Source organism: Myotis daubentonii, chromosome 5, assembly GCF_963259705.1.
Source record: "Myotis daubentonii chromosome 5, mMyoDau2.1, whole genome shotgun sequence".
Taxonomy (NCBI): Eukaryota; Metazoa; Chordata; class Mammalia; order Chiroptera; family Vespertilionidae; genus Myotis; species Myotis daubentonii.
In genome coordinates this window covers 13202342-13226299 of record NC_081844.1, presented here as the reverse complement: position 1 = coordinate 13226299, position 23958 = coordinate 13202342, and the positions used below count along the sequence as shown (strand labels likewise).

Here is a 23958-nt window from a genome sequence, read left to right as displayed (position 1 = left end):
AGCAAACAGCAAGGGTAGGGAAGTGTATGCTTTTATCATAAGTTTTCCTATACAATTTGATTTGTTGCCAAATCTTAATGGTGCAAATAAAAGTCTTAATGGTGCAAGTAAAAGATAAGCATTTACTTCTGGTGCATGACCTCCTTCACTGTATGAGAAGAAATAGTGGTGATTCTGGAGAAAATAGAATCACTTTAGGGATAATACTTTCAGTTGTCCTTTGCTCCAAGTCATGAACCACTTCTCGATCACGTGGCTTCCTTAGGATTCTAATTACAAGTGGCTTTTTGTTTTTCGCAGTATAAGCAAGGCTTTTTTGTATTGGCTTTAATTCAAATTTTGTTAAAGTTCTCGCCTTTGCAGATGAAACCTCCTTATGGATAATATAGATGTATTTTCATGGCAGACCACAGTGGCTTTCATCTTTGCTTTTTGGTTGGTGTACTTCTATTGGCCGTGACCATGAAAAAACAGAATACTCGTCTTTCACCATGTTTGGCAAATTTTATGAATGAAACAAAGGTTTTCAAAATTCTGCTGAAAGTAGATTTTCTCTCCATATGAATCAGAAACTATTCTAGAAGTTAAAACATTGACCATAGTATATTAGCTGAACATGTAGGGATTGTGTCACACAGTAATACTAAGAGCATGATTTTGAAAAAAAAATATATATTTTTATTGATTTCAGAGAGAAAGGGTGAGGGAGAGAGATAGAAACATCAATGATGAGTGAGACACATCGATTGGTTGCCTCTTGCACACACCCCGACCAGGGCCAGGGATCCAGCCTGCAACTTGGGTATGTGCCCTTGACCGGAATCGAACCTGGGACCCTTCAGTCTGCAGGTTGATGCTCTATCCATTAAGCCAAACTGGCTAGGGCAAGAGCATAGTTTTTGATGTTAAAAATATTTCCCCCATATCAACCTAAGTAAACTTACTTAATACTAGTGCTATTGTGATTTCCATTTTTGCAGATGAGTTCAAAATGATGTACAGAGAGGTGAGGTAACTTGCCTAAGGTTATAAAGCAGAGTCAGGATTTGCACAGAAGGCTTCTGGCACCAGAGGCCAAATACTTTCTTTTGCAGCTCATCGATGGAGCCCACATCCATTGACTAAGCCAGTGGTCAGCAAACCACGGCTCGCCAGCCACATGCGGCTCTTTGGCCCCTTGAGTGTGGCTCTTCCACAAAGTACCACGTGCGGGCGCGCACGTACAGTGCGATTGAAACTTTGTGGCCCATGCACAGAAGTCGGTTTTCGGCCTGGGCGGGTCTATTTTGAAGAAGTGGCGTTAGAAGAAGTGGGGGTACGATCGCTGAGGTGGACCCTTCAGATTGAGGACGTTTTTAGCAAAGGCCAGCCTCGGAGTACCCTAATTAAGTTAATAACAATGTATCTACCTATATAGTTTAAGTTTAAAAAATTTGGCTCTCAAAAGAAATTTCAATCGTTGTACTCTTGATATTTGGCTCTGTTGACTAATGAGTTTGCCAACCACTGGACTAAGCTATAATTTCCCCAGCTGTCCCATGGAAGTGAACAGAAATTCCCTGAAAATAAAAAGTGTCATAAAAACATATTTAACCCAGCATTTTCCTAATGTATGTAGACTTTATTTATACTGAGGATTTCTCAGAGAATATAATGTTAAATGTATATTGTAAATCACCAAGAGGAACATTTATCTTCTGTTCTGTAATTATTTTTCCATGGAATGTTTTGTTTTATAGGCTATCAGTAGGTATCTCATGGAACATACAGTTCTTGGCCACTTATGTAGTCCTGAAAATCATTCACTATTTCCCAACATTCATTTACATGATCTTTCTTAAATGTAACTTCAGATGTTGTTTACTCCCTGAATCACCGTGCAGTGAGACCTTGTTGCTCTCAGTGTGAACAAGGGCCCTGCTTGCTTACCTTCATCTGCCATCTCTACGTGGGCCCACTTACAATACACTGCTGCTTGCAGCTCTTTGTGTGTGCTGCCTCACATGGTGCTCCTGTGAATGCCTTTCTCTTCCCTTTGTTTCTTTTTTTGTTTTTAATCTTTTTAAAAAATATATATTTTTATTGATTTCAGAGAGAGGAAGGGAGAGGGAGGGAGAGGCAGAAACAGCCTCCCATACACCCCACACTGGGGATCAACCCAGGCATGTGCCCCAACCGGGAATCAAGCCATGACCCTGGGTCAACGCCCAACCATTGAGCCACACCAGCTGAGCTCCCTTCTCTTTTAGAAAAGCCCTTCTGCACCACTCCCATAATTGGCCAAAACAATTCTAGCTTACGACTTAACTTAGACATTACCTTTTCTGGGGAGCCTGCCTCAAACACCTCCCATAGGCCAGGTACCCATCTTCTTGGTCTATGCAGAGTGTGTCATGATCATACATATTATGACTACTTGTCGTTAGACCCTCAGCTCCCTAAAGACCACATCCAGCCCAACAGGCATGGCTCAGTGGTTGAGCCATCAACCTGTGAACCAGTTTGATTCCTGGTCTGGGTATATACACGGGTTGCAGCCTCTATCCCCAGTGTGGGGCATGCAGGAGGCAGCCAATCAATGATTCTCTCTCATCATTGATATTTCTCTCTCTCCCTTCCTCTCTGAAATCAGTAATAATAATCCTATATAATAAAGAGGTAATATGCCAATTGACCATCATGCCCTCACAAGATGGCTGCCTATGACCAGGCTGGCAAGGGGGTTAGTGAGGGACTACCAAACAACTGAACAGCAGGCTGTGTGGGGCGACCAGGCCAGCAGGGGCGTTAGTGAGGGACGACCAAACGACTGAATAGCGGGCTGCGTGGGGTGACCAGGCCAGCAGCGGGGGGGGTGGGGGGGGGGCGGGGGGCGGGGGGTGGGGCGTGAGGGGCAATCAGGACGGCGGGGGGGGGGGGGCAGTTGGGGGCGACCTGGCCAGCAGTGGGGGGCAGTTAGGGGTAATCAGGCTGCCACACAGAGGCAGTGAGGGGCGATCAGGCCGGCGGGGGGCTAGGCAGTAAGGGGCGACCAGGCAGGCAGGCAGGTGAGCGATTAGGAGCCAGCGGTCCAGGATTGTGAGAGGGATGTCTGACTGCCGGTTTAGGCCCGATCCCAGATGGGAGAGGGTGCAGGTTGGACTGAGGGGACACTTTCCCCCCATGCACGAATTTCATGCACTGGGCCCCTAGTAATATATATATATATATATATATATAAAATACACACACACACACACTAGAGGCCCGGTGCACAAAAATTTGTGCACTCGGGGCGGGGAGGGGGGGTCCCTCAGCCCGGCCTGTGCCCTCTCGCAGTCTGGGACCCCTCGGGAGATAACGACCTGCTGGCTTAGGCCTGCTCCCGGGTGGCAGAGGGCAGGCCCAATCCCTAGGTGCTGACCCTGGTCGGGCTCAGAGCAGGGCCGATTGGGGAGTTGGGGCGCCGCCCCCTGTCGTGAACAGAGCAGGGCAGATTGGGAGGTTGCGATGCCACCCTCAGTCACGCTCAGGGTAGGGCCGATTGGGGGGTTGGGGCACCACCCCCTGTCACACTCAAGGCAGGGTCAATGGGGAGGTTGCGGCGCCACCCCCGTCACGCACAGAGCAGGACCAATGAGGGGGTTGGGGCGCTGCCTCCTGTCACTCACAGAGCAGGGCCAATCAGGGGGGTGGGGCTCCGTACCCTGTCACGCACAGAGCAGGGTTGATCAGGGAGTTGGGGAGCTCCCCCCTGTCACGCACAGAACAGGGCCCATCAGGGGGTTGGGGAGCTCCCCCCTGTCATGCACAGAGCAGGGCCGATCAAGGGGTTGAGGAGCTCCCCCCTGTCAGTCACAGAGTAGGGCCGATAGGGGAGTTGGGGCACCGCCCCCTGTCACACACAGAGCAGGGCGGATCAGCGGGCTGGGGCGCCATGCCCTGTCACTCTCAGGGCAGGGCCGATGGGGAGGTTATGGCTCTACCCCGTCACACACAGAGCTGCAGGGCGATCAGGGGGTTGGGGAGCTCACCCCATCAGGCACAGAGCAGGGCTGATCAGGGGGTTGGGGCGCCTTCCCCTGTCACGAACAGAGCCGGGCCGATAGGGAGGTTGTGGCCCCGCCCCCTGTCACACATAGAGCCGCAGGGCGATCAGGGGGTTTGGGCGCTGCCCCCTGTCACGCTGATCCCGGTCCCGGGAGGCCTCTCGGCTCCGCTGATCCCGGTGCTGAGAGGCATATTACCCTTTTACTATATACAATAGAGGCCTGGTGCACGGGTGGGGCCGGCTGGTTTGCCCTGAAGGGTGTCCTGGATCAGGGTGGGGGTCCCCACTGGGGTGCCTGGCCAGCCTGGGTGAGGGGATGATGGCTGTTTGCAGCTGGTCACACACCCTTCAGGGTGGGGGTCCCCACTGGGGTGCCTGGCCAGTCTGGGTGAGGGGCTGAGGGCTCTTTTCAGGCTGGCGGGTGACTGAAGCTCCCAACCGCTCCTTTTTTTCCTTTTTTTTTCTTATTCTGGGCCAGCTTTAGCTCTGAGGCTTGGCTCCAGCTCTTAGGCCTCGGCTGCTGAAAGCAGGTATCTGGTTTGTTTGGGTTCTATAATTGAAACACTGTTTCAACTCCAGCTCTGAGATCCCGGCGGGCTGAAAGCAGGTTTCTGGGGTTTTGTTTAGCTTCTATATTTGTAACAATGTTTCAAACTGCAAGCTCAGAGGCCGGCAGCGGCAGGCGGGGAACCTTGGCTTCCTCCGTCACTGAAGCAAGCAAGCCTCATGTTCACTAAAAGCTGCCTGGCTGCCGGCCGCCATCTTGGCTGGCAGTTAATTTGCATATCGCCCTGATTTGCCAGTGTGAAGGGTAGCGGAGTGACACCAATTTGCATGTTTCTCTTTTATTAGTGTAGATATCTCCACATCCAGTGTGTTTTGTCTCATACCAACGAAGGTATTACCTGCACATAGCAAGCAGTATCTCCATGAATGTTTGTGTGAATTCCATTTTCTAAGAAGCATTGTTAAAAACATGTTTCTTATGTTGACCTGATCTGGTTCTCTCATATGGTATCACACTAAGTATATTTCTTTTTACTCATAATCTATTATTTCAATACAGTGTTTAACTTTCCCTCAAGTCTTTTCCATATGAAACTTCTTAACATAGGACATTAGTTCTCAGTTACTGAAATGGCAGTCAGAATTAAATTTAATACTGCATTGCAGATATTAGTAAGCAGGTTTTTTTTTTATTTTTATAGAACCCATATGTTTTTTATCAATTATCCCCAATCTTTGCTTCTCATCTACTTGTGCTTGTTAAATATCCATTTTATTTTGACCTATTCATTTTAATCTTGAACAAATCTTATTTGCATCAGCTCAGCCAGCTGTGTGTTCTTCAAACTTGATGTACACACCTCTTGTTTCTTCATCCAGATCTGGGGGAGGAAAAGCGCCCCATCCCCTCCATGGCTTGCAGTAGGTAACTCCTGAAATTAATGCTGCGTCATCCTAACTACAGGGTGGTTACAAATACCCCATGTCTTAAGTCTGTCCAGTCTCTCTAATCTATTTTTTACTTATTCTGAGTTTATTTTGTCAATGCTTTATGGCAATGCAAAACATTTTTGTTACAATTTGTTCATTGAGTTCTGCTTTATATTTTATTTGACTTTGTGTAAGAAACCTCACCCCCTACCCCAAATCAGATTTCTGAAATTTTAAATGAGATGAATGGTTTAAAGTGTTTCAAAAGAAATTAAAGAGTCAAAATTGTATATGGTGCTATATCTTTTTCAGTTACTGTGTTTTAATACATTTTCTCAGGTTTTAAAAAGTTGCCGAAAGAAGAAAGCAAGAAGAAAGAAAGGCGTTGAGAAGACTCTGTATGGGGAAAGAGACATTGCGTCTAAGAAGCCGCTTCTAAGTCCTATTCCTGAGCTGCCTGAACTCTATGAGATGTCGCCTTCAGTTCCAAGCGTCCGCAGGAAGTTTTCAGGTCTCTTCTCTTCACCTTCTTTGTTGCTATTTCTCTTTATTTTTTCCCTTTTTCCCATTCACCATGTAAATTGTAAATAAAGAAAAAAACAACTTTTCATCTTACCACAGGCATGTTAAGGAAGCAGCAGTGTGTAACTTTTACGTCACCTAGACCCTTTTAGACTTTGATGGGAGCTCTGGATCCTCCCCCCAAAGAAACTCATAAAGTTTTAGGAGAAATACTTTTTTCATCCTGTTTCTTTTTTCTTTTGAAAGCATTTTGTTAAAGTAAAATGAATTCTGTTTGGTGGTATAGCCCATCATTAAAAGTGAATGAGGTGATGGCTCAATACTAGATACATCTAATATGAATTAAGGACAACAATTAAAAAATATACTTCCCTGCATTTCAGTAGAGTTGGCCCTATTAAGCATCTTCTATAAATGCCATTTGTAAATTGAGCTTGATCACCTTGAAAGCTTTGTTTAAAAGCAAAGACGGAGTTGCTAAATATTCTAGTTAGATAAAAATTGAAGTTGCACCTGCTTTATAATGCCAGGGTTTGAAATTAACAAAACTTGCTACACATAATAAGAGTATGTGTTTATTTGGTGTGTTAATTTTGTATAGAATCATTTTTAAAATACCTACCTTTGTTAGTCATCCAGTATTTTTAGCCTGCATTCCTTTTGCAACATACCGTATAAGATTTATAACAGATTCAAGGATGAATATGGTACATGCCACTTTAAACTCCTTTTTAATTTCGGGAAAGCACAAAAGTTTAAACACAGGACCCATCCAGTCACACCAGGCTCCTCCAGCCCCAGGAAGCTCCTCCAGCCCCGGGCACCTGCAGAGCAGCACTCTCCTATCCCATCCTTTCAGGTGGTTTATCTTGGGATGGGGTGGCCGAATGCTGCTCTCCTTACGATTTAGTTTAACTGAGTTGGCTGCCTTTCCAGGAAAACTGTTCACATTACTCCTTCCCACCTGGTTTATAGTGATATGTCTGCCTCCATTCCCTGCAAATTGCGGTCCCCTTGAGACTGGAAATGAAGTCTTATCCCCAATTCCAAAGCAGTTGTTTTTCTTTCAAGATGTTTAAATAATAGTATTTTTTTTTCTGTCTTGCATCTTATTAGAGAATTTGGGTTTTTTTTAATACCTGAAGCAATTTTTAAACATCTATATATAACCGTTACAAGGGTTTAAAGCAGTTCCCTTCTTTTCTTCCTTCCTGTCTCCCTCCCTCCCTCCTTCCCTCCCTCCCTTCCTTCCTTTTTCCTTCCTTCCTTTCCTATCCATGTTTCTCTCCCTCTCTCATTCTCTCCCTCTCTGCCTGCCTCCATTCCTCTCGCCTACTTTTTTCTTGAGTATTTAATTTCATGAACAATATATTAATATCCATTTTTGAGGTTGTATAAAGAGCCCAAGGGACATATTAATGGGTGGCACTGAGTGGATCCTGCCCTTTGTTAATCTCTAGCTTTACATGACATGATTTGAAGTACCCCAAACATCCTATGTAATAAAAGACTAATATACAAATTGACCAAATGGCGGAACGACCAGTTGGTATGACGCGCACTGATCACCGGGGGAAGATGCTCAACGCAGGAGCTGCCCCCTAGTGGTCAGTGCGCTCCCAAAGGGGGTGTGCTGCTCAGCCAGAAGCCTGGCGAGCGCAGCGGTGGTGGCGGGAGCCTCTCCTGCCTCCGCGGCAGCGCTAAGGATGTCCATCTGCTGGCTTAGGCCCACTCCCTTTGGGCTCCTGGACTGCAAGAGGGCGCAGGCCGGGCTGAGGGATTCCCCCCTCTCCCAAGTGCATGAATTTCGTGCACTGGGCTTCTAGTGCATATATATATGCCTTTCAAACAGAAAATTTTTTGTAGATTTTTTTGTTCAGCTTGTTATATATGTCTGCCAGTTTGATTTTGTTTAGAACATTTTTATACTCATTTGACTGATGAATTAAAACATTATATGAGATAACAAGAGAGATGGTATTTAATAGTATTGAGTTTTAGAACAAATAAGGCCTGAACTCATTTACGCTGTGTTACATAACTTGAGAACCATAACGAGGTGTTCTCACCCTTGATTTTTTTCCCCCTGTGATGTCACACAGTGTGCTGAGAACACAGGACAGGCTCCATACGGCGCGAGTTTCCTGGAGGAGGAATTTTAGTCAGCGATTGAGGCAGAAGAGATTTTTAGAATATTGAAATAAAAATGGCTCTACATGAGAGTACAATTCAGTTTATGTTAATTTTTTAACACAGGGCATAAGACCTGAGTGTCTTCAGGGAGTACCCTTTTAGTGAAGCCAGTAAGTCCCCCAGGATTCCAAGTTTTCTTTCCTCAAAGTGATCCTCAATTTCTTCTGCTAAAAGGTAGATTGTTTAAAAAAAATTTTTTAGCTTTACACGCAAACTACTCAGGGGAAACATTGATAGAAGATTTCAGAAGCAGGACATTGCCCATTTTCAGTAATTCATTTTTAGGGAAATGGGAAATATAGCTAATTGACCTTATAGTGTGGCAAGTACATTAGAATGGAAGCAATTTAAGATACAGTTCTCATTTTCCTGGTCTGAGGTTTTGTGCTTTATTAATTCAAACATTAACTACATGTTTTCTTAACCTGTGGCCTGGGGAAGAACTAAAAGAGAAAGGAGGATGACAGATAGGACAGATACAATGTAATATTTTATACATCTTGTGATTTTATGGAAGTTTAAAACAGATTACAATATGGCACCCATTTGATTGTTAAAGTTTATTTTTATGGTTACTTTTTAATTAGATTCAAACTTATTTACATGCCCATAGATGATTTCAACTCAAATGGTGAACTTGAAGAAAGGAAGCCTCTGGAAAGAAAGAACCGTCTCCCTCAGCACTCAGACTTGAATCCAGAGTTTAATGAGCACGGTGTGTCTGAATTCTGCAGCTCTCACATAAAAAGGTCCTTGTTGCTTATTAATTCCACTTTTGATCAAGATTCAAGTATAAATACTGTAGGAATCTGTACAAGTAAAATTATTCCAAAAGCAGAAATTAGGTGGGAAAGTGAAAATGACCTAAAAACTGGGAAGGATAATGAAAACAGTCATGTTTCTTGTGCTTCTGTTACTGAAAAACCCATTGTATCAGATGGTCCACAGTCAGCTTTTCTCATGCAGCCCCAAGAATTTTCTGCTGCTGATCAAAATGTGGAAAACCACTTTCACATGAAAATTCCAGGTGATATAAAGTGTGAACAACAGGATAACTTCTTAAGAGCTACTGAAGGAAAACTGCAGACCAAGTATTTACTCTCTGGCTCTCCAAAAGAATGTGGTTATTCAGAGGATGTCTTAATTGACAATAGAAAAGAAAAGAAAAGCCAAAGCCAGGATGTACGAAGAAAGTCAGCAGCAAGCAGCAGTGGTGGGAGCTGTGAACAGAAACGTAGAAGACGACGCTCTGTGTGTTATCCCGATGGTCAAAGTTTACACTTAGAAACTGATGGAAGTCACAAACCTTCCTACAGTGTGGGCAGCTCTGTCGAAATTAGTTTGGAAAATTCTGAACTGTATAAAGATTTATCTGACTCCCTAGAGCAGACCTTTCAGAGAACCAATCGGGAAACAAAAGTCAGACGTAGCACAAGGCTACAGAAAGATTTGGAAAATGAAGGACTTGTCTGGATTTCACTTCCACTTCCTTCCACTTCCTGCCCTTCCCAAAGAACCAAAAGGAGAACAATGCATACATTTGACAGCAGAGGACTTGAAAGTATGTCCCCCAGAAGAAAAGCTGTGTCCAGACAGCCACCATGTCCACTCTACTCCACATCAGATCAAGAAAAGAGTGAGGGCTTAGCAGCGAATTCTTCCACTTTCCCTCAGAGAAGGAGGAAGAGCTTTTGTACATCTGCGCTTGCAAACACTGAGAATACTAAGTCAGAATGCTGAGCAGGAAGAACCTTCTCAGCCAGAAGGGAGAAAGCTCTCTAAAGGACATCGAGAGCATTAGCCATATCGGAGAACTGCGGAATAACTGACATCTGTGGAACCTTTGGCCAGAGAAGGTAACTGTCCGTGCTTAAAAGATTCTTCCTGGTTCCTGCTATCTGTGCGATTTCAGTGTTTTCAAAGTTTCAAATAAAATCACTTGAGTTGAACCTACTTTTAAGTAGAAACAAGTGAATTGCTTTATCATTCAAAAAGAAAACATTCTATTAAATATGTCCTTCCCCCACATGGTAAATGCTTTATTAGTATTTTGCAAAAAAGGATTGTTTATAGAGCCGATAATATGTCTCTTAAGTTTCATTTTACATTAGTACATATTTACCACCTCATTACATCTGGATGAGAAGAGGGGTTTTTTTGAAAAAGCAAAACAAAACCATATTGATATAATTAATGTAACGATGAAAATTGGAGGTTAATATAAGGTGGAAAGGTGTTAAAGTGTTTTTATTTTAAAAATACTGCAAAAAAAAACTGGTTAAAAAGTTTAACAATTAGAGTAGATGAATTATAAAACTTGTTTCTTGAGTTAAAGTTAAGAGAAACTTCAATGACTTGCTTTATCTGTCTCAAATTAAATTTTTAATACTTATATTAAAATCAAATTTCAAACATGGAATTTTGGAAATCTTTTAATGACCCAAATACAAGGTGGGGCAAAAGCGGGTTTACAGCTGTTTGTATAGAGAATGATATAATAATTCATAAATATTATTACAAGATTAAACTTTTGTGTACTCACAACTGTAAACCTGCTTTTGTCCCACCCTGTATGATAAATCTATCATTATAAAATGAAAATGTAATTTATAAATAATGAATGTGAAAGCATTTTGTAACTCAAACAGTATTCTTACATGCTTTGTTGGGTGAGAGGTGGCTATAGCAGTTTAGTTGAAGACTCATTTCCCAGATTATTCAAATTAGTCACAGGTAATTTGGGATTTATTTGTGGTTCTCCTTAAAGAAATTTTTTTAAATCCAAAAAACTTACTCAAAGCGGCAGTATGTCGCTAATTTCTTTTTTAACAAGGCCGTTTCCAGCCTTGCTATCTTTATTTCACTATGTCAAGTACTGTCACTTGTCTCGGATTTTCTAGTTATGCCTCAGCCATATGGCAGTATATCTATCCTGTATCCTGTCGCCACTTTGGCAATAGCAGTTTGAAAATCTAAAGCCTGTATATCTGGAATTTGTGAGTGTGCATAAATCATTGTATCATTACACAATTGTCTTTGGAATCCTTTAAATCATTAAACTCTCCTTCTCCAATATAGCAGAAACCTGTTAACAAATAGGGCTCTCTATAAATAACACAACAGGGAAGAAGGCGCCTGCTGAGCGCCCATTTCCCCTCCTCCGAGAGAGACTATTTGTTACCTTCTTGGCACCAATAGGTCTGGAACTCCTGCTGCTAAAGACTAATGTATTTTACATTAACACTCAAAGTGATCCCCAATTTCTTCTGCTAAAGGGTGGATTGTTTAAAAAATTCTTTTATCTTCACACGTAAATTATTTATGGACTTTCCTCCTCTTTTATAGTTTAGTGTGGTTGGCAAATGGATACCACTGAAAACAAACCACAGAAAAAGAAAAACTAACTTCTTAGGAAGCTTTTTGGTTTTGGTAATTAAAAAAGAAAAAACTTTCAGAAATATAAGATGTTAGAGGGTTTTGTTTTCTGCTAAATATTTGTATTTCTCCTTTGTTTAACATGAGGGTTAAAAAAAAAAAAAAGATTGTTATTTTCTCCCCTTTTAGTTGTATGGTGATCGATAATATCAGTTGTCTTTGACTTTTTAACATTTCACATGCTTTGTTTTATTCCTCAAAAGTGTTCATGAGGATAAGGAAAAAATTTTTGTGTGTGATTTTTTTTTTCTTGAATTTTCAAATACAAAGTTGTTCTCATTTTCTAACATCTACATTTAAAAGTACAAAAACATTTTACAAGTTGTGTTGGTTTCAGTGTTTCAATGTGAATATTTTGTTGCTATTTCTAAAGAACAAATTCATTTTTCCTAAAAAGATCAGCTCTGAAAAGTTAAAGAAACTTAGGTACAGTTTTATCCTTTACGTCTCATTTGAATCATAAAACTTGCAAAAAGTTAAAGATTTCCGTATTTGCCATGCTTTCTCTTTTTAATGGTTTTCACTTGTGGTTTAATCAAAAACTTGGCTCCAAAATCATTTTTTTCTGACCTTTTTTACTGCTGTAACCATTGACATTTAGCCTTAGAACAACCTCTTCTCATCTTTTCCCGCTTCTGTAGATTCTTGTTTGTTCCAGAAGATGGCAGCATGACATCTGGAGTTTCTCCTGCACCCCGATCTAGAGCCAGGGCCTCTGGCCGCTGCTGCTGAGGGAACCTCCCTTTAACTCTAGTTTTACTCATTTTTATTACAAAAGGATCATGTGGCTATTGAAAAAAGTAGATGATTTTACAAGATTAAAAACTGTCTTCTCCCACCCATGCAAGCGTCCTGCAGCTTTCTTAAATGTAAACCCTGTGTAACACGACTGTGGGCTTGTTTTCTGGTGGGATCACTGTCCGTGCCATTCTGCACCTTGATCTTTTTATTCAACAAAATACTGAGTATCCTCAGTCTTAACATGGGGAGCCCTAGTGCTCTTCGGTATTTTAAGCCCTTTTCGTAGAATTACATAACTTTGGTATTTATCATGTAGTCATTTCCTTCCTAATGCATGCTACTTGTCTTTTTTTTGTTGTTATTGAAAATTAAGCCACACTGGGTTTGTGTGAAAATATAAGATAAATTCCCTGAAATTAAAGTGGTTATTAAGTTCTCTTTTATAAATCATACCTGGCAAAGCCCCTTTATAACGAATTTGGCCTCTTTGCCTTCTTTCTGTCTCTCATGTTGTCCTGCCACTTGGCTTCCATTTTCTCTCCTACTGTTCCCACAGGCGCTTAAGTCATAGGATTAAGGGTCAGATTTAGATTTGGCCTAAGAAGGAAAAATGATTAATAATACCTGATTCATGCTTTATATTAAAAGGGCTTTTTCTTTTTTTACACCAGGTTTCTTGAGGAATAATTAACCTACAATAAAGTTCACCCCTTTTGAACTTACAGTTTGAATTTTGGCAAATTCATCAAGTCCTGTAACCACTACCACAGCCAAGTAATAGAACATATTCATCACCCCAAAGGTTCTCTCCTACCTCCTTGCTGTCAGTCCCTTCTCCCTCAACCTGGCCCCTCACAGCCCCTCCCTCACTGATAGCTATCCTTATAGTTTTGCCTTTTCCAGAATATCATATAAATGGGATCATATAGTATATATGTCCTTTTTAAATCTAGCATAAGCTTTTGAGATTCATCAATGTCGCATGTCATAAGTAGTCGATTTCTGTTTATTGCTAAGTAATATTCCATTTTATGGGTGTACCAATTTGTTTACTCACCAATTGATGGCTATTTGGGTTGTTTCTGTTTTGTTTTGTTGTTGTTTTTTGGTTGTTCCAAATAAAGCTCCTATACACAGTCACATAAGGATATTTTTTATAGACATGTGTTTTCATTTATCTTGGGGTAAATGCTTAGGAGTGGGATTCCTGGGATGTACTATTGGGATATGTTTTAACTGTTTAGCTACGAAACCACCAAGCTTTATGAAGGGCTGCACCATTTTGCATTCTTACCTGCAGCAAAGTTGTCCCAGTAGCTTCACATTTTCACCAGAAACCTGGTACTGTCAGTCCCTTTCATAATAGGCATTCTAGTAGGTATGCGGTGCAATAGTATCTCATTGTGGTTTTGATGTATATTTTCCTAATAAACATCTTTTTCTATTTTGTTTGCCATCCTTATATCCTCTTTACTGAAGTGTCAATTCCACTGCTCATGGTTGTTGTTGTTTTTTTGTCTCATTGAATTGAAAGAGTTCTGTGTATATTTGGATACAAGGCCTTTATTAGATATATGTCTGTAAATATTTTTTCCCAGTCAGTGGCTTGTCTTCCTATTTTCTTAGCAGTGTCTTTTGAAGAGCAGACATAAATTTTGTTATAATCTAATTTATCCATTTTATTCTTTAATGGTTCGTGCTTTTGTGTCTTATCCAAGAAATCTTTGCATGACTCAAGGGCACTGAGATTTTCTCCTATGTTTTCTTATACAGGTGTTGGTCTACGTTGAGTTAATTTTTGTATATTGTGTAAGGCAAGGGCGTTTGTTGTTGTTTTTTAATGGAAATCATTTGTTGAAAAGATTATGCATTTCTCATTGAATGACAATGGCACCTTTGTTGCAATCAGTTGGAATATGTGAAGGTCTATTTCTGGACTTTTATTCTGTTCCATTGATCTGTGTGTCTCTGTAACCACCATCACGCCATCTTGATTCTAAAAAATTTTTACTGTGAATCTGGGTCATAGTAAATGTTTAAAGTTCTTTAAAAAAACAAACAACAACAACAAAAAAAACCCAGCCCTACCTGGTTTGGCTCAGTGGATAGAGTGTTGGCCCGAGGACTGAGGGTTGCTGGTTCAATTCCAGTCAAGGGCACATGCCTGGGTTGCGGGCCAGTGCTCTATCCACCGTGCCAACCCGGCTACCGTTAAAGTTCTTTTTGTGAGGGAAGAGGACAGTAGAAGCTTGACCAACCAATTCTATCTGGAGCCTACAATTGTACCAGACCTGTATTGCCATTTAGGGCAAAAAGTCAGTAAATACTATGCTATTAGAAATATGGTAAGGAGATCAACTTCCTTGGGGTACCTACACATTCAACCTCATCTTCTGGTAAACTGGTTTGCTAAAGTTCTTAATTTAAAATCACCCCTAGTCACTTTAAGATTAGTTATTGAGAAAGAATTCTCTTTTTAAACATTGTGCAATATTTTATCAGTAAGAGAATGGAGTTAAAATAAGATTCAAAATTAAGTTTGCTAAAAAAAATTAAGTTATCTAATAAGTCTGATTCATTTCTCAGAAATTAAGGTTTTATTATAGTTTGGTTTGGTATTGGAATTGTCACACACAAAAATGTCAGAAAGTGGCCTTAGCATTTGAGAATTATTTCTTAACATGGGAAAGTGTTACCAGGTCTCCCTAGGCAGGCAGATTGTGGATTCATTCATCTGTGTTCCAGGCACAACTTCTAAGTGTGATCACTGCCTTCAGGAGGCTCAGTACTCTAAGGGGCAGAATTACTGGTATAACACAGGGTCTGATTATAAAGAAATGCCCTGGGCCTCTCAGCCCTGGTGGCGTCAGCTTCTGATCAGTTCAAGCTTGTTTTATATTTTCTGGAAGAAGTGATGAAGTGATATTTAAAGTTCACTGATACGAGTTTTAGAAGAACGGGGATCCAAAGGCACGTTCTACTTCAAACATCCTTTCAAGTTTACTTACTGAGACCAGACAATGTAAGTTGGATTCATCTTATACACATATTTGTTTTTAAGTATTTTTCTTAACTTCCCATTATATTCTAACCTATGAATACATCTGGACGAATCTCTCCTCTTGAATGCTGGTGCATTTCTGTGTTGTACTACCAGGTTTTGTATGTCTGCACGGCCAAATCTGGGCTTGGAGTCCTAGATCAAATGAGCAGTACTGGGATGAAATTAAGTTACAATAAGTCATAGCACATACAAAAAAGTGGTGTTTTTTGTCTTAAATTTATTTGAAGATTATTTCATATCTTTGACTTGGCTCTAGAATGGACTAGTTTACTAATGTACTGTGGCCTAACAGTTCAAGTGTGTCTAATATTGCGCTGCTTTGTTCGTTCTTACGCATTCTTTGATGCTTGTCTGCTTTTTGCGAAATGGTGATACAGACTACGAGTAACAATAGCTTTAGTGAGAAGATTATTAACTACTGCCACTCTCCTGGTCCATACTTCTGCCCCCCCCCCCCCCCCCAGCTTCAACCAAGATTATCCTTAGCCTGCTGTGACCTTAATTTTAAGATTTATGAGGAAGGTTTTAGAGAATTTTAGGATGTTTGGAAGCAGGATTGTCTGGAACTGCTTCTATATCACTTATATGAAAAGAAAAATAAATGAGCAAGCACATTAAAGAAAACTACAAGTTTGCATTTTCTAAGGGGTAGGTCAACATTTCCAAAATTTCCAAAGAGTAGTGGAGACCAGCTTTTCTAAGTCTTCCCTTTTCCCAGTTCATGGCACACACATTGTCTGATTCAGTGGTTTAATTTATATTCTCGATGATAAAAGTGGCCCGCGGGGGTGCCAACTGCAGGCGTTTTGGATTTAGATGTAAAGCATGAAATTCAAGTTATTCATTTTATAAAGTTTCAAATTCCTACAAGTGTATTTATGTGTGAGTTTTAAAGTGCTGAAGTGTAAAGGTAACTGTTACTTTTTTTCATTACATCTAATGTTCCATTCTCGTGCGTGGCCTTCTTCACCCACTTGAAGTTTGCTTTATAAATAGTTAAAGGTGGTGTTTTGTTAGTGGCATTTCTATTTCTGCCATTTAAAAACAGCCTGCATTTCCAGTGTTCTGATATTCAGGGTGCTCATGGGTGAACACGAAATAAATGTCATTGTTTTCTCTACAGAGGCTATCAAATAGCTGCTAAGTAGCATCAGGTGCTGGCAAAAATAGATTCTTCCAAATGTATGGTCCAACCAGTGAAATACATTTTTTTTTTCAGTATAAAATTTTTCAGTATAAAACTGTTTAATCTTCATAGAGAAAGTGAGTAAAGGGACTTTTCAAATCATGTAAGTTTAGATGCCAGGCACTAGGAGGTAAAGTGTGTGATTTTATGCCTAAAATAGGAACATGAACAATGTTCATTTTCTAATTGTTCAAAACGGAGCTATAATCCAACATGACCAGTCTTTTCTTGTTTTAAGTACACGTTGGGAATGAAGATTTCAGAAGTATTCCCTAACTCAGACCTGAAAAACCTGGTGTTAGTCTTGGGTGATTTCCAGTGACCCTGTGACTCCCTTCTTCCTGCCCCCTGTGTAGATTTGGAACGGGGCAGCCATTTTTGTTTTTGGAAGGGAAAGGAGACAGATATAATGAATGACTTTTATTGTGCAATATTTCAAACTCTCTTGAATGCATTCAAATGGGATGGAAACTGTTCTGCCCTGTGTCACAGCCAAAACAAACAAAACATATTCCCTAAACCTGCATGTGTGTTTCTCTCAAACTGGCAGTAGTTAGAGCTTAGCTCTCAAACAAGAATTTGGTTTGACAATTGTTAGCCCTTGTTCAACTGAATATTAGGATAGGTCACAGCCAAAGCAAATACTGTGGGGAAAATTAATACACATATTTACAGCTTACAGGTGGCATTTAAAAAAACACAGATATTTGTCTTAAGGAATTGCATTTGTGGTAATACTTTTAAATTGACTATTTTTTTGCGCTGATATTTTTAAAGTGAACTCTTCGATAATAGTAACTCCAAATGTAAATAATTCTACAGAGGTCCCAGTAGAGTAATAAATGCTTGAATTTAAGTATTTAAACACGTAGAAAGACCACTAAGAATCTGCGAATTCTAGGACTATCAGACCCTGCAAATATGCAATAGAACCCCCTTGATGGTAGCCTGCTATGGCCCCAGAGAAGCCATCAGTGACATGTCTTTATGATGTGACTCCAACGTTGGTTACGGACTCCAGCCACCCCCTGAGGTGATTAAGTATCCCACCCTTTGGATCCGTGGGGAGACAGGACTCTGCACAATCAAGATAATTCATTTTGTAATGCGCCACTGCGCTTCAAGGCCCTAGAAAATATATTTTTCAAATTGGTCACAATCATAACTTAAAATCTGTGGCCACCTGTGACCAATAGGTGCCTTAAACAAGAAACACTGGAAACATATGTTTTTAAGTGCAGCAATCAGCCTCTAAAAGTGGTAGCAAAGACTTAATCTCCCTTTGAAATATAAAATTCTAATTTTCATTGAATGTTTTCGTGTGTGACTGGAAATAAGCCATTGGATCATTTAATTGGCTGTTAACTTTGCATATCGTAAACACTACAGATTAAGCAGTGCCTGCATCTTCCATTTCAGTTAGAAACCCTGCGGATTGATACAAAGATTTCTACAGAGTCCAACTGTATGCCCATCAACTGGCCTGACCTGCCTGTTCTCAACATAAGTCATTTGAAGGAGCGGGTGCTTAGTTCTTTGCAGTGTGCCTGGAAGGTGGGAAGTAGACCTCCATGGATGGGTAGGTGGGTCTTGTGAGGTCCATGGCTCCCAGGCTGTTGAGAGGTGAGTGTGAGTGTAAGTAAGATTCGAGAAGGGCGGGGTGGGGAGCAGAATACAAACTTCTTGGTGAAAGGCTGTCTCTTATTTTTTATTTTAAGTGTTCCTTTCAGTTCTTAGTCTTCACGTTTAAATGGGGTTCTTTCACTGGGTAGGGTAGGAATAATTGGACACTCTGGTTTATCCAAGTTCTACTTTTTTTAACCTTGTGAGAGCTGAAGTGTTCCTTGTTTGCCAAGTAAACTTATTTTTAGATTGAAAGTAATAGCCCAGCTGGTGTGGCTCAGTGGTTGAGTGTCAACCTATGAACCAGAGGTCACGGTTTAATTCCTGTCAGGGCACATGCCCAGGTTTAGGGCTGGATTCCCATGGGGGGCATGCAGGAGGCAGCCGATTAATGAATCTCTTACATCATTGATGTTTCTATCTATTTCTCCCTCTCCTTTCCTCTCTGAAATCAATAAAAATGTATTTTAAAAAAGTAATATACCTTTTGCAACCAACTTGGAGCCTTTTAATTCCCATTGTGGCTTCCTTTCCCCTTAGAAACGATGAAACTTTCCTTTAAGTAGCTAACCTAGGCTCACCCACCTCATCTCAGAACCCCTCCTCATCTAGGCTTTGACCTTCAACCTTATAATTTTTTGGCAAACCACACACAACACATATTTTGTATAGTAAGACCTACAAAACACCCTCTAACGTATTGGCATGTGCTCTGTCTCTGGGAGTACAGAATGAGATGTACTGTTGTTCCCATCTTAGAAGAGGAACCGAAGGGGAGTGCTTTTCTCTAGGGCCGTGAGCAGTGATAGAGCCTGGGGAGAGATGGATCAGAGGCCACCTCCTAGCCGGCTGCTGTTTATACCTGTTTCAACTGCCGCCTCCACCCTCCAGCACCCGGTGCTTAGGAAACCAGGCCATTAGGGTACTTGTTGGCTGTTTTCATAAAAGTTTAGTTGGAGGATTCTTGGAATGAATAGCTACAGTGGGCTTGAAGTCATCCAGAACCTCTCACAAATAACCAGAGTTGCATCTGTTTTCCTTAAGTGAATGATGAGTGTTGATTTACCTTTTCTTCCCTAATATTTTTTGGGAGAGAGGGAATTGGAGGCAGGAAAGAAGCCAGAAGAAACACTGTTTAAACTGGAAGTCAAGACCGCATCTGCACTTAGATGCCGACACTGAGCCGGCAGCATCGCCAGCTCGGTCCCTGCAGGACGTGCCCGTGTCCTGCAGCTGTCCCGTAAATGTCTGAGTGGATTTACGCCTGTATTTCTCCAAGAACGAAAACCATTGTAGGCCCATCCCAAACACTTGGGAGGTGTGTGTCCTCTGACGTTTCACAGCCTTCCTGGCTCTCGCTCTGCCATCTCTGTAAGTCAAGAGCTGTTACCACCAGGCCAACAGTATTAAGATGTTTTCCTCAACCTTGTCCCCAGAAAGATACTCTGTTTCCAGAAGATTGTTCTCCCCTGGGCATTACATCATGACTTGATTCAGTTCTTGGAGGAAGAAATTGGACAAAATATAATAGATTACCTCCTGGGGAAACATACTTAAGTTGTTAAGTATTCCCACCAGAAAACTAAGAAACCGCGTGTATATGACTACTCTGTCCACATTTAACCTTTCACCTTATTGCAGCTGAGCAGGGTGCTATTTTCACTACAGGCTTTTGTTGTACTGGGGTCAGGGAGAACATTTCTCCTTTGTTTTTTAAAGGAGTACAAGTATTCTTTGTTGTTGCCATTGCCCAGACTTCCTCAGTTTCATGAGCCAGGGTGTGCCACCAGACGTGGATCAGGTTAGGAGGCAGCAGCCACAAAACGGTGGCCTTCCAGTGTAGGCATTGTCTCCCAGGAGCCGTGAGGAAAGGGGGGCAGCCGGAGTGGGGGTGCTGCTTCATACTTTAATTTTCCTGAAGGGCTTTTTGGCCTGCGGGCATCATGGCCAAGAGAAAAGAAGCCACAGTTGTCAAGCATTTGGGAATCTTCCCCACGGTCGTCAGTGTAGTGTGGCCCTGCGAGCAATATCCGAGCCAAAGGAAAAGGCCAAGTTTCCCATTTCCTGGGAACCTCTTCTCTGAGACGGATGTTAATGATAGATGAAATAACTCCCCTCTAATAAATACTGTGGTAAGAAATGTGGAAGCGATTTTCTTTTCCAAGTTCACAAGTTGGATAGGGAAGGGGCGGGTAGAATTGGCCATATACGTCTGCTGGCTTCAGATAGTGTGAACTTGGAATGGTGAACAGAATGGAGGGAAGAGCTGATGAACCAGAGGGACTGGTAATAAAACAGCAAGCCTTTCATCACCAAATGCCCAGCTGGAAGCCGGTCGGTATCCAGAGCCTAGTTAACACATTAGAGGACCATGTACTGAGTTGGCAGGACCAGCGACAAGTGGATTCGTAGGGCAGAAGCATTCTAACCCGCCAGTGAACCTCAATTATTATCTTGTCTCATAAGTCTGCTCTCAGAACATTAGGACAGGGTCCCCAGGCACTGAAATCGATTCCTTTATCCCAATAAAAACCCTGCAGTGGTCCCGATGGTGCCCCGACTGTCAGCCTCAGGTTCAGCTCCATTCCTGAAGGTGCACCTGAGGAAACTGCATAGCCCCAGTGGGGCCGCAGTTAGGTAAGATGTAAGCATGGGGAAAGTTGGGGGAAGGGGACATGGGACTTCTCTACTATTTTTGCAACTTCCTGTGATTCCATAATTATTTCAAACGAAAATTTCAAGAAGTAAAGTGCTGTCTACCTCCATACCACCCTGAACATGTCCGATCTCGTCTGATCTCAGAAGCTAAGCAAGGTCGGGCCCGGTCAGTACGTGGATGGGAGACTGCCTGGCACTGCCAGATCCTGTAGGCTTTTGCCTCCTCCTTTTGCCACTGCCCTATGAGGCTACACACAGGAAATCACACAAGCATGCACACGTTAATGAAAAAGTAAACTGCTTAGGAAATAAAAGTCTGCTAGTTTCAGTTAACCTGTCTGTAAAATGGGAATATTAGTGGTACCTACTTTATGAGGCTGCTGTGGAAATCAAATAATACAGATGTGGTTCCTCTTGATTTCATCAGCACAGCACTCTGCGCCTTCTTGTTGCAGAAACCCATTCCCCGTGTATTGTGTATCCACAGTGTAGTCACTAGATGTCTTCCCATGTGCCCTCATTATTAAGCCCATTTGACAGATAAGGAAACAGACTTACAGAGGTAAGTCTGACATGGTCCCACAGCCAGCAGAGTGGTGGAGCTGGAATTAGGAGTCTGTTTACATCTCCAGTCTCTGATGAAGATGCTATCACTAGAGAGGCAAGCATTCGGGGCTGTGAAAGGAGGAGAGTTATGCAGGGAAGGTGAGAATTTCCTCTGTGCCGGACTTGCTATGTGATCAGAAATGCCCTTGATGAAAAGCTGCTGCCCTCAGCCCCGTAATTTCAGACCCAACAAACCCCTTTGCTCCATTTTGGAGACATCTTCCACGTCTAGTCTTTCATGTTCTTAGCCCAGAGCCGCATCCTACCAAAGGAAATCAGTCCCATTGGCACACAAATCTCAACAACTGTACTCCTCACTCCTAGTTTAGATTTTTCTGTATTAAATTTTTTTGGGGGTTGGTGGGGAGGTTATGTGTAATCAGCAAGGTGGTTGGTTGTGTAATCCTGTACTGAATGCACTAGCTTTTGCTAAACATTTTATGCAACTTATTCAAAATTCTTAGCCCACTCGGGCCATGGAAATCGAGTACATGGATATTTTCACCCCCCACCACCTCTGGTTTCCCAGTGGGGTCAGGTGTGCGTTTTAGCCAAGGACCGAAGAAGCTTGCCAGAGCTTTTTGCTAGAGACTCGTGAAAGAACAGGGTTTCCATCAGGGGGTCTTGCTCATCCTAAATCAGTTCTGTGGTGATTCGAGTTACATGGACACCCCTCTATTCTGCGGGACACTTGAACCCCAGGAAGAAATCTATCTGAGCTGTGGGCAGCTGCTGCCATGTCTGTCCGGAGGTCCAGGAGGAGGAACTGGCACAGGTCGTGTATTAAAGGTTTCGGGCAGCAAATGCCAAAAGGAATGTTTATTAAATGACAATAACCAGCCAGCGAGCCGGGCGTAAATTTAGTGGCATGCTAGCTTTACACTGAGAAGGTGACTAAAGTTAAGGGGTCCCTGCAGCTCCTTGCTCTAGTTAAGACAATGGTACTAAGAAACTTACAGGTGAGAAAGGAAGCGCCTTTCTAACGGAGTTAGCCTCCAATTGGGGAGCAGCTAGTCCACTTTCTCCAACAGCTTCTGCCAAGGGCATTGGGAATCCATCCTTTAAACAGTGGTTCTCAAACTTCTGGCCCTTTAAATACAGTTCCTCATGTTGTGACCCAACCATAAAATTATTTTCGTTGCTACTTCATAACTGTAACGTTGCTACTGTTATGAATCGTAATGTAAATATCTGATATGCAGGATGGTCTTAGGCGACCCCTGTGAAAGGGATGTTCGACCACCAAAGGGATCGCGACCCACAGGTTGAGAACCACTGCTTTAAAAAATGTATCTTATATTTCCTGACGACTCTCACCTGTAACATGTCCCTATGTCGTGGACATTGACATCAAAAATGTTGATTGTAAATTTCAGGATGTATTATTTTGTGCTTGTAGTTTGTGATATCCAGCTCTATAAAAAACATTTTTCTAAAATCATAAAATGACAGAGATGAAGAATTCAGGGACTATTTTGCTTTGCAGATGAGGAAACTGGCAGCCACAGAGTTGGAGTAACTTGCCAAGGCCACATAACTGCTGATGGCAGGCCCAGACATGGAGCCTTCCACAGTTTGTTTCTTCCTGACCCACATTCAGACCATGACCCAACCAAGTTTTACTGAGCACATATTATGTCCAGACATGTACTGGATGCCTTGGAAAATATTTCATGGAATTCTCTCAACAGCATTGTCAAGCAGACATCATCATCACATTTTGCAAATTATAGCAACTAAGGAGACTCGAGTTAGTAGGTTGCCTGGTTGGTAACTAAGACTCAAGATGGTTAGTAAGTTGCACAAAGGACCTTAGGAAGTGGTAGAACTGGGATTTGGACCAGTTCTTGGGTTCAAATCCCAGTTATTCCAAAACAACACTCTTAACAAAAATGGTATTCTTGCCTGGCTGGTGTGGTTCAGTGGTTCAGAGTCAACCTATGAACCATGGTTTGATTCCCAGTCAGGGCACATGCCCAGGTTGCCAGCTCATGCCTGGGTTGTGGGCTTGATCTTCAGTAGGGAGTGTGCAGGAGGCAGCCAATCAATTATTCTCTTCATTGATGTTTCTAGCTCTCTCTGTCCCTCTCCCTTCCTCTCTGAAATCAATTAAAAATATTTTAAAAAAGCTATTCTTTGGCCCTGGCTCGTGTTCTCAGTGGTTAGAGCATTAGCCTGTGCACTGAACGAAGGGGTTGTGGGTTCAATCCCCAGCCCCAGTTGGGGCATATGCGGGAGACAACCAATGATGTGTCTTTCATCGATATTTCTCTCTCCCCCTCCCTTTACCCCTTCCTCTCTTTCTAAAAATCAATGGAAAATTTTTCCTCAGGTGAGGACTAGCAACAACAAAAAGGCATTCTTTGTTTTAGATTGATGACCACATTCTATAAAAATGAGAAAAGTAAAGAAAACAAGAAGTGACTTTACTGGGGTCCCTCAGGTCAGTGTTTGCTAATCTCC

At 42.0% G+C, this 23958-nt stretch overlaps 1 protein-coding gene across 1 annotated transcript in view; it reads left to right on the top strand.

Annotated features, from left to right (window-relative positions):
* Positions 1–11938, top strand: part of CDCA2 (cell division cycle associated 2) — a 71149-nt gene extending 59211 nt beyond the window's left edge. Inside the window, 3 exon segments of the mRNA XM_059695952.1 lie at positions 5807–5978; positions 8796–9908; positions 9911–11938. Of these exon segments, the coding sequence (XP_059551935.1) occupies positions 5807–5978; positions 8796–9908; positions 9911–10011 (1386 nt within the window). The 3' untranslated portion in view covers positions 10012–11938.
* The last annotated feature ends 12020 nt before the right edge of the window (positions 11939–23958 follow it).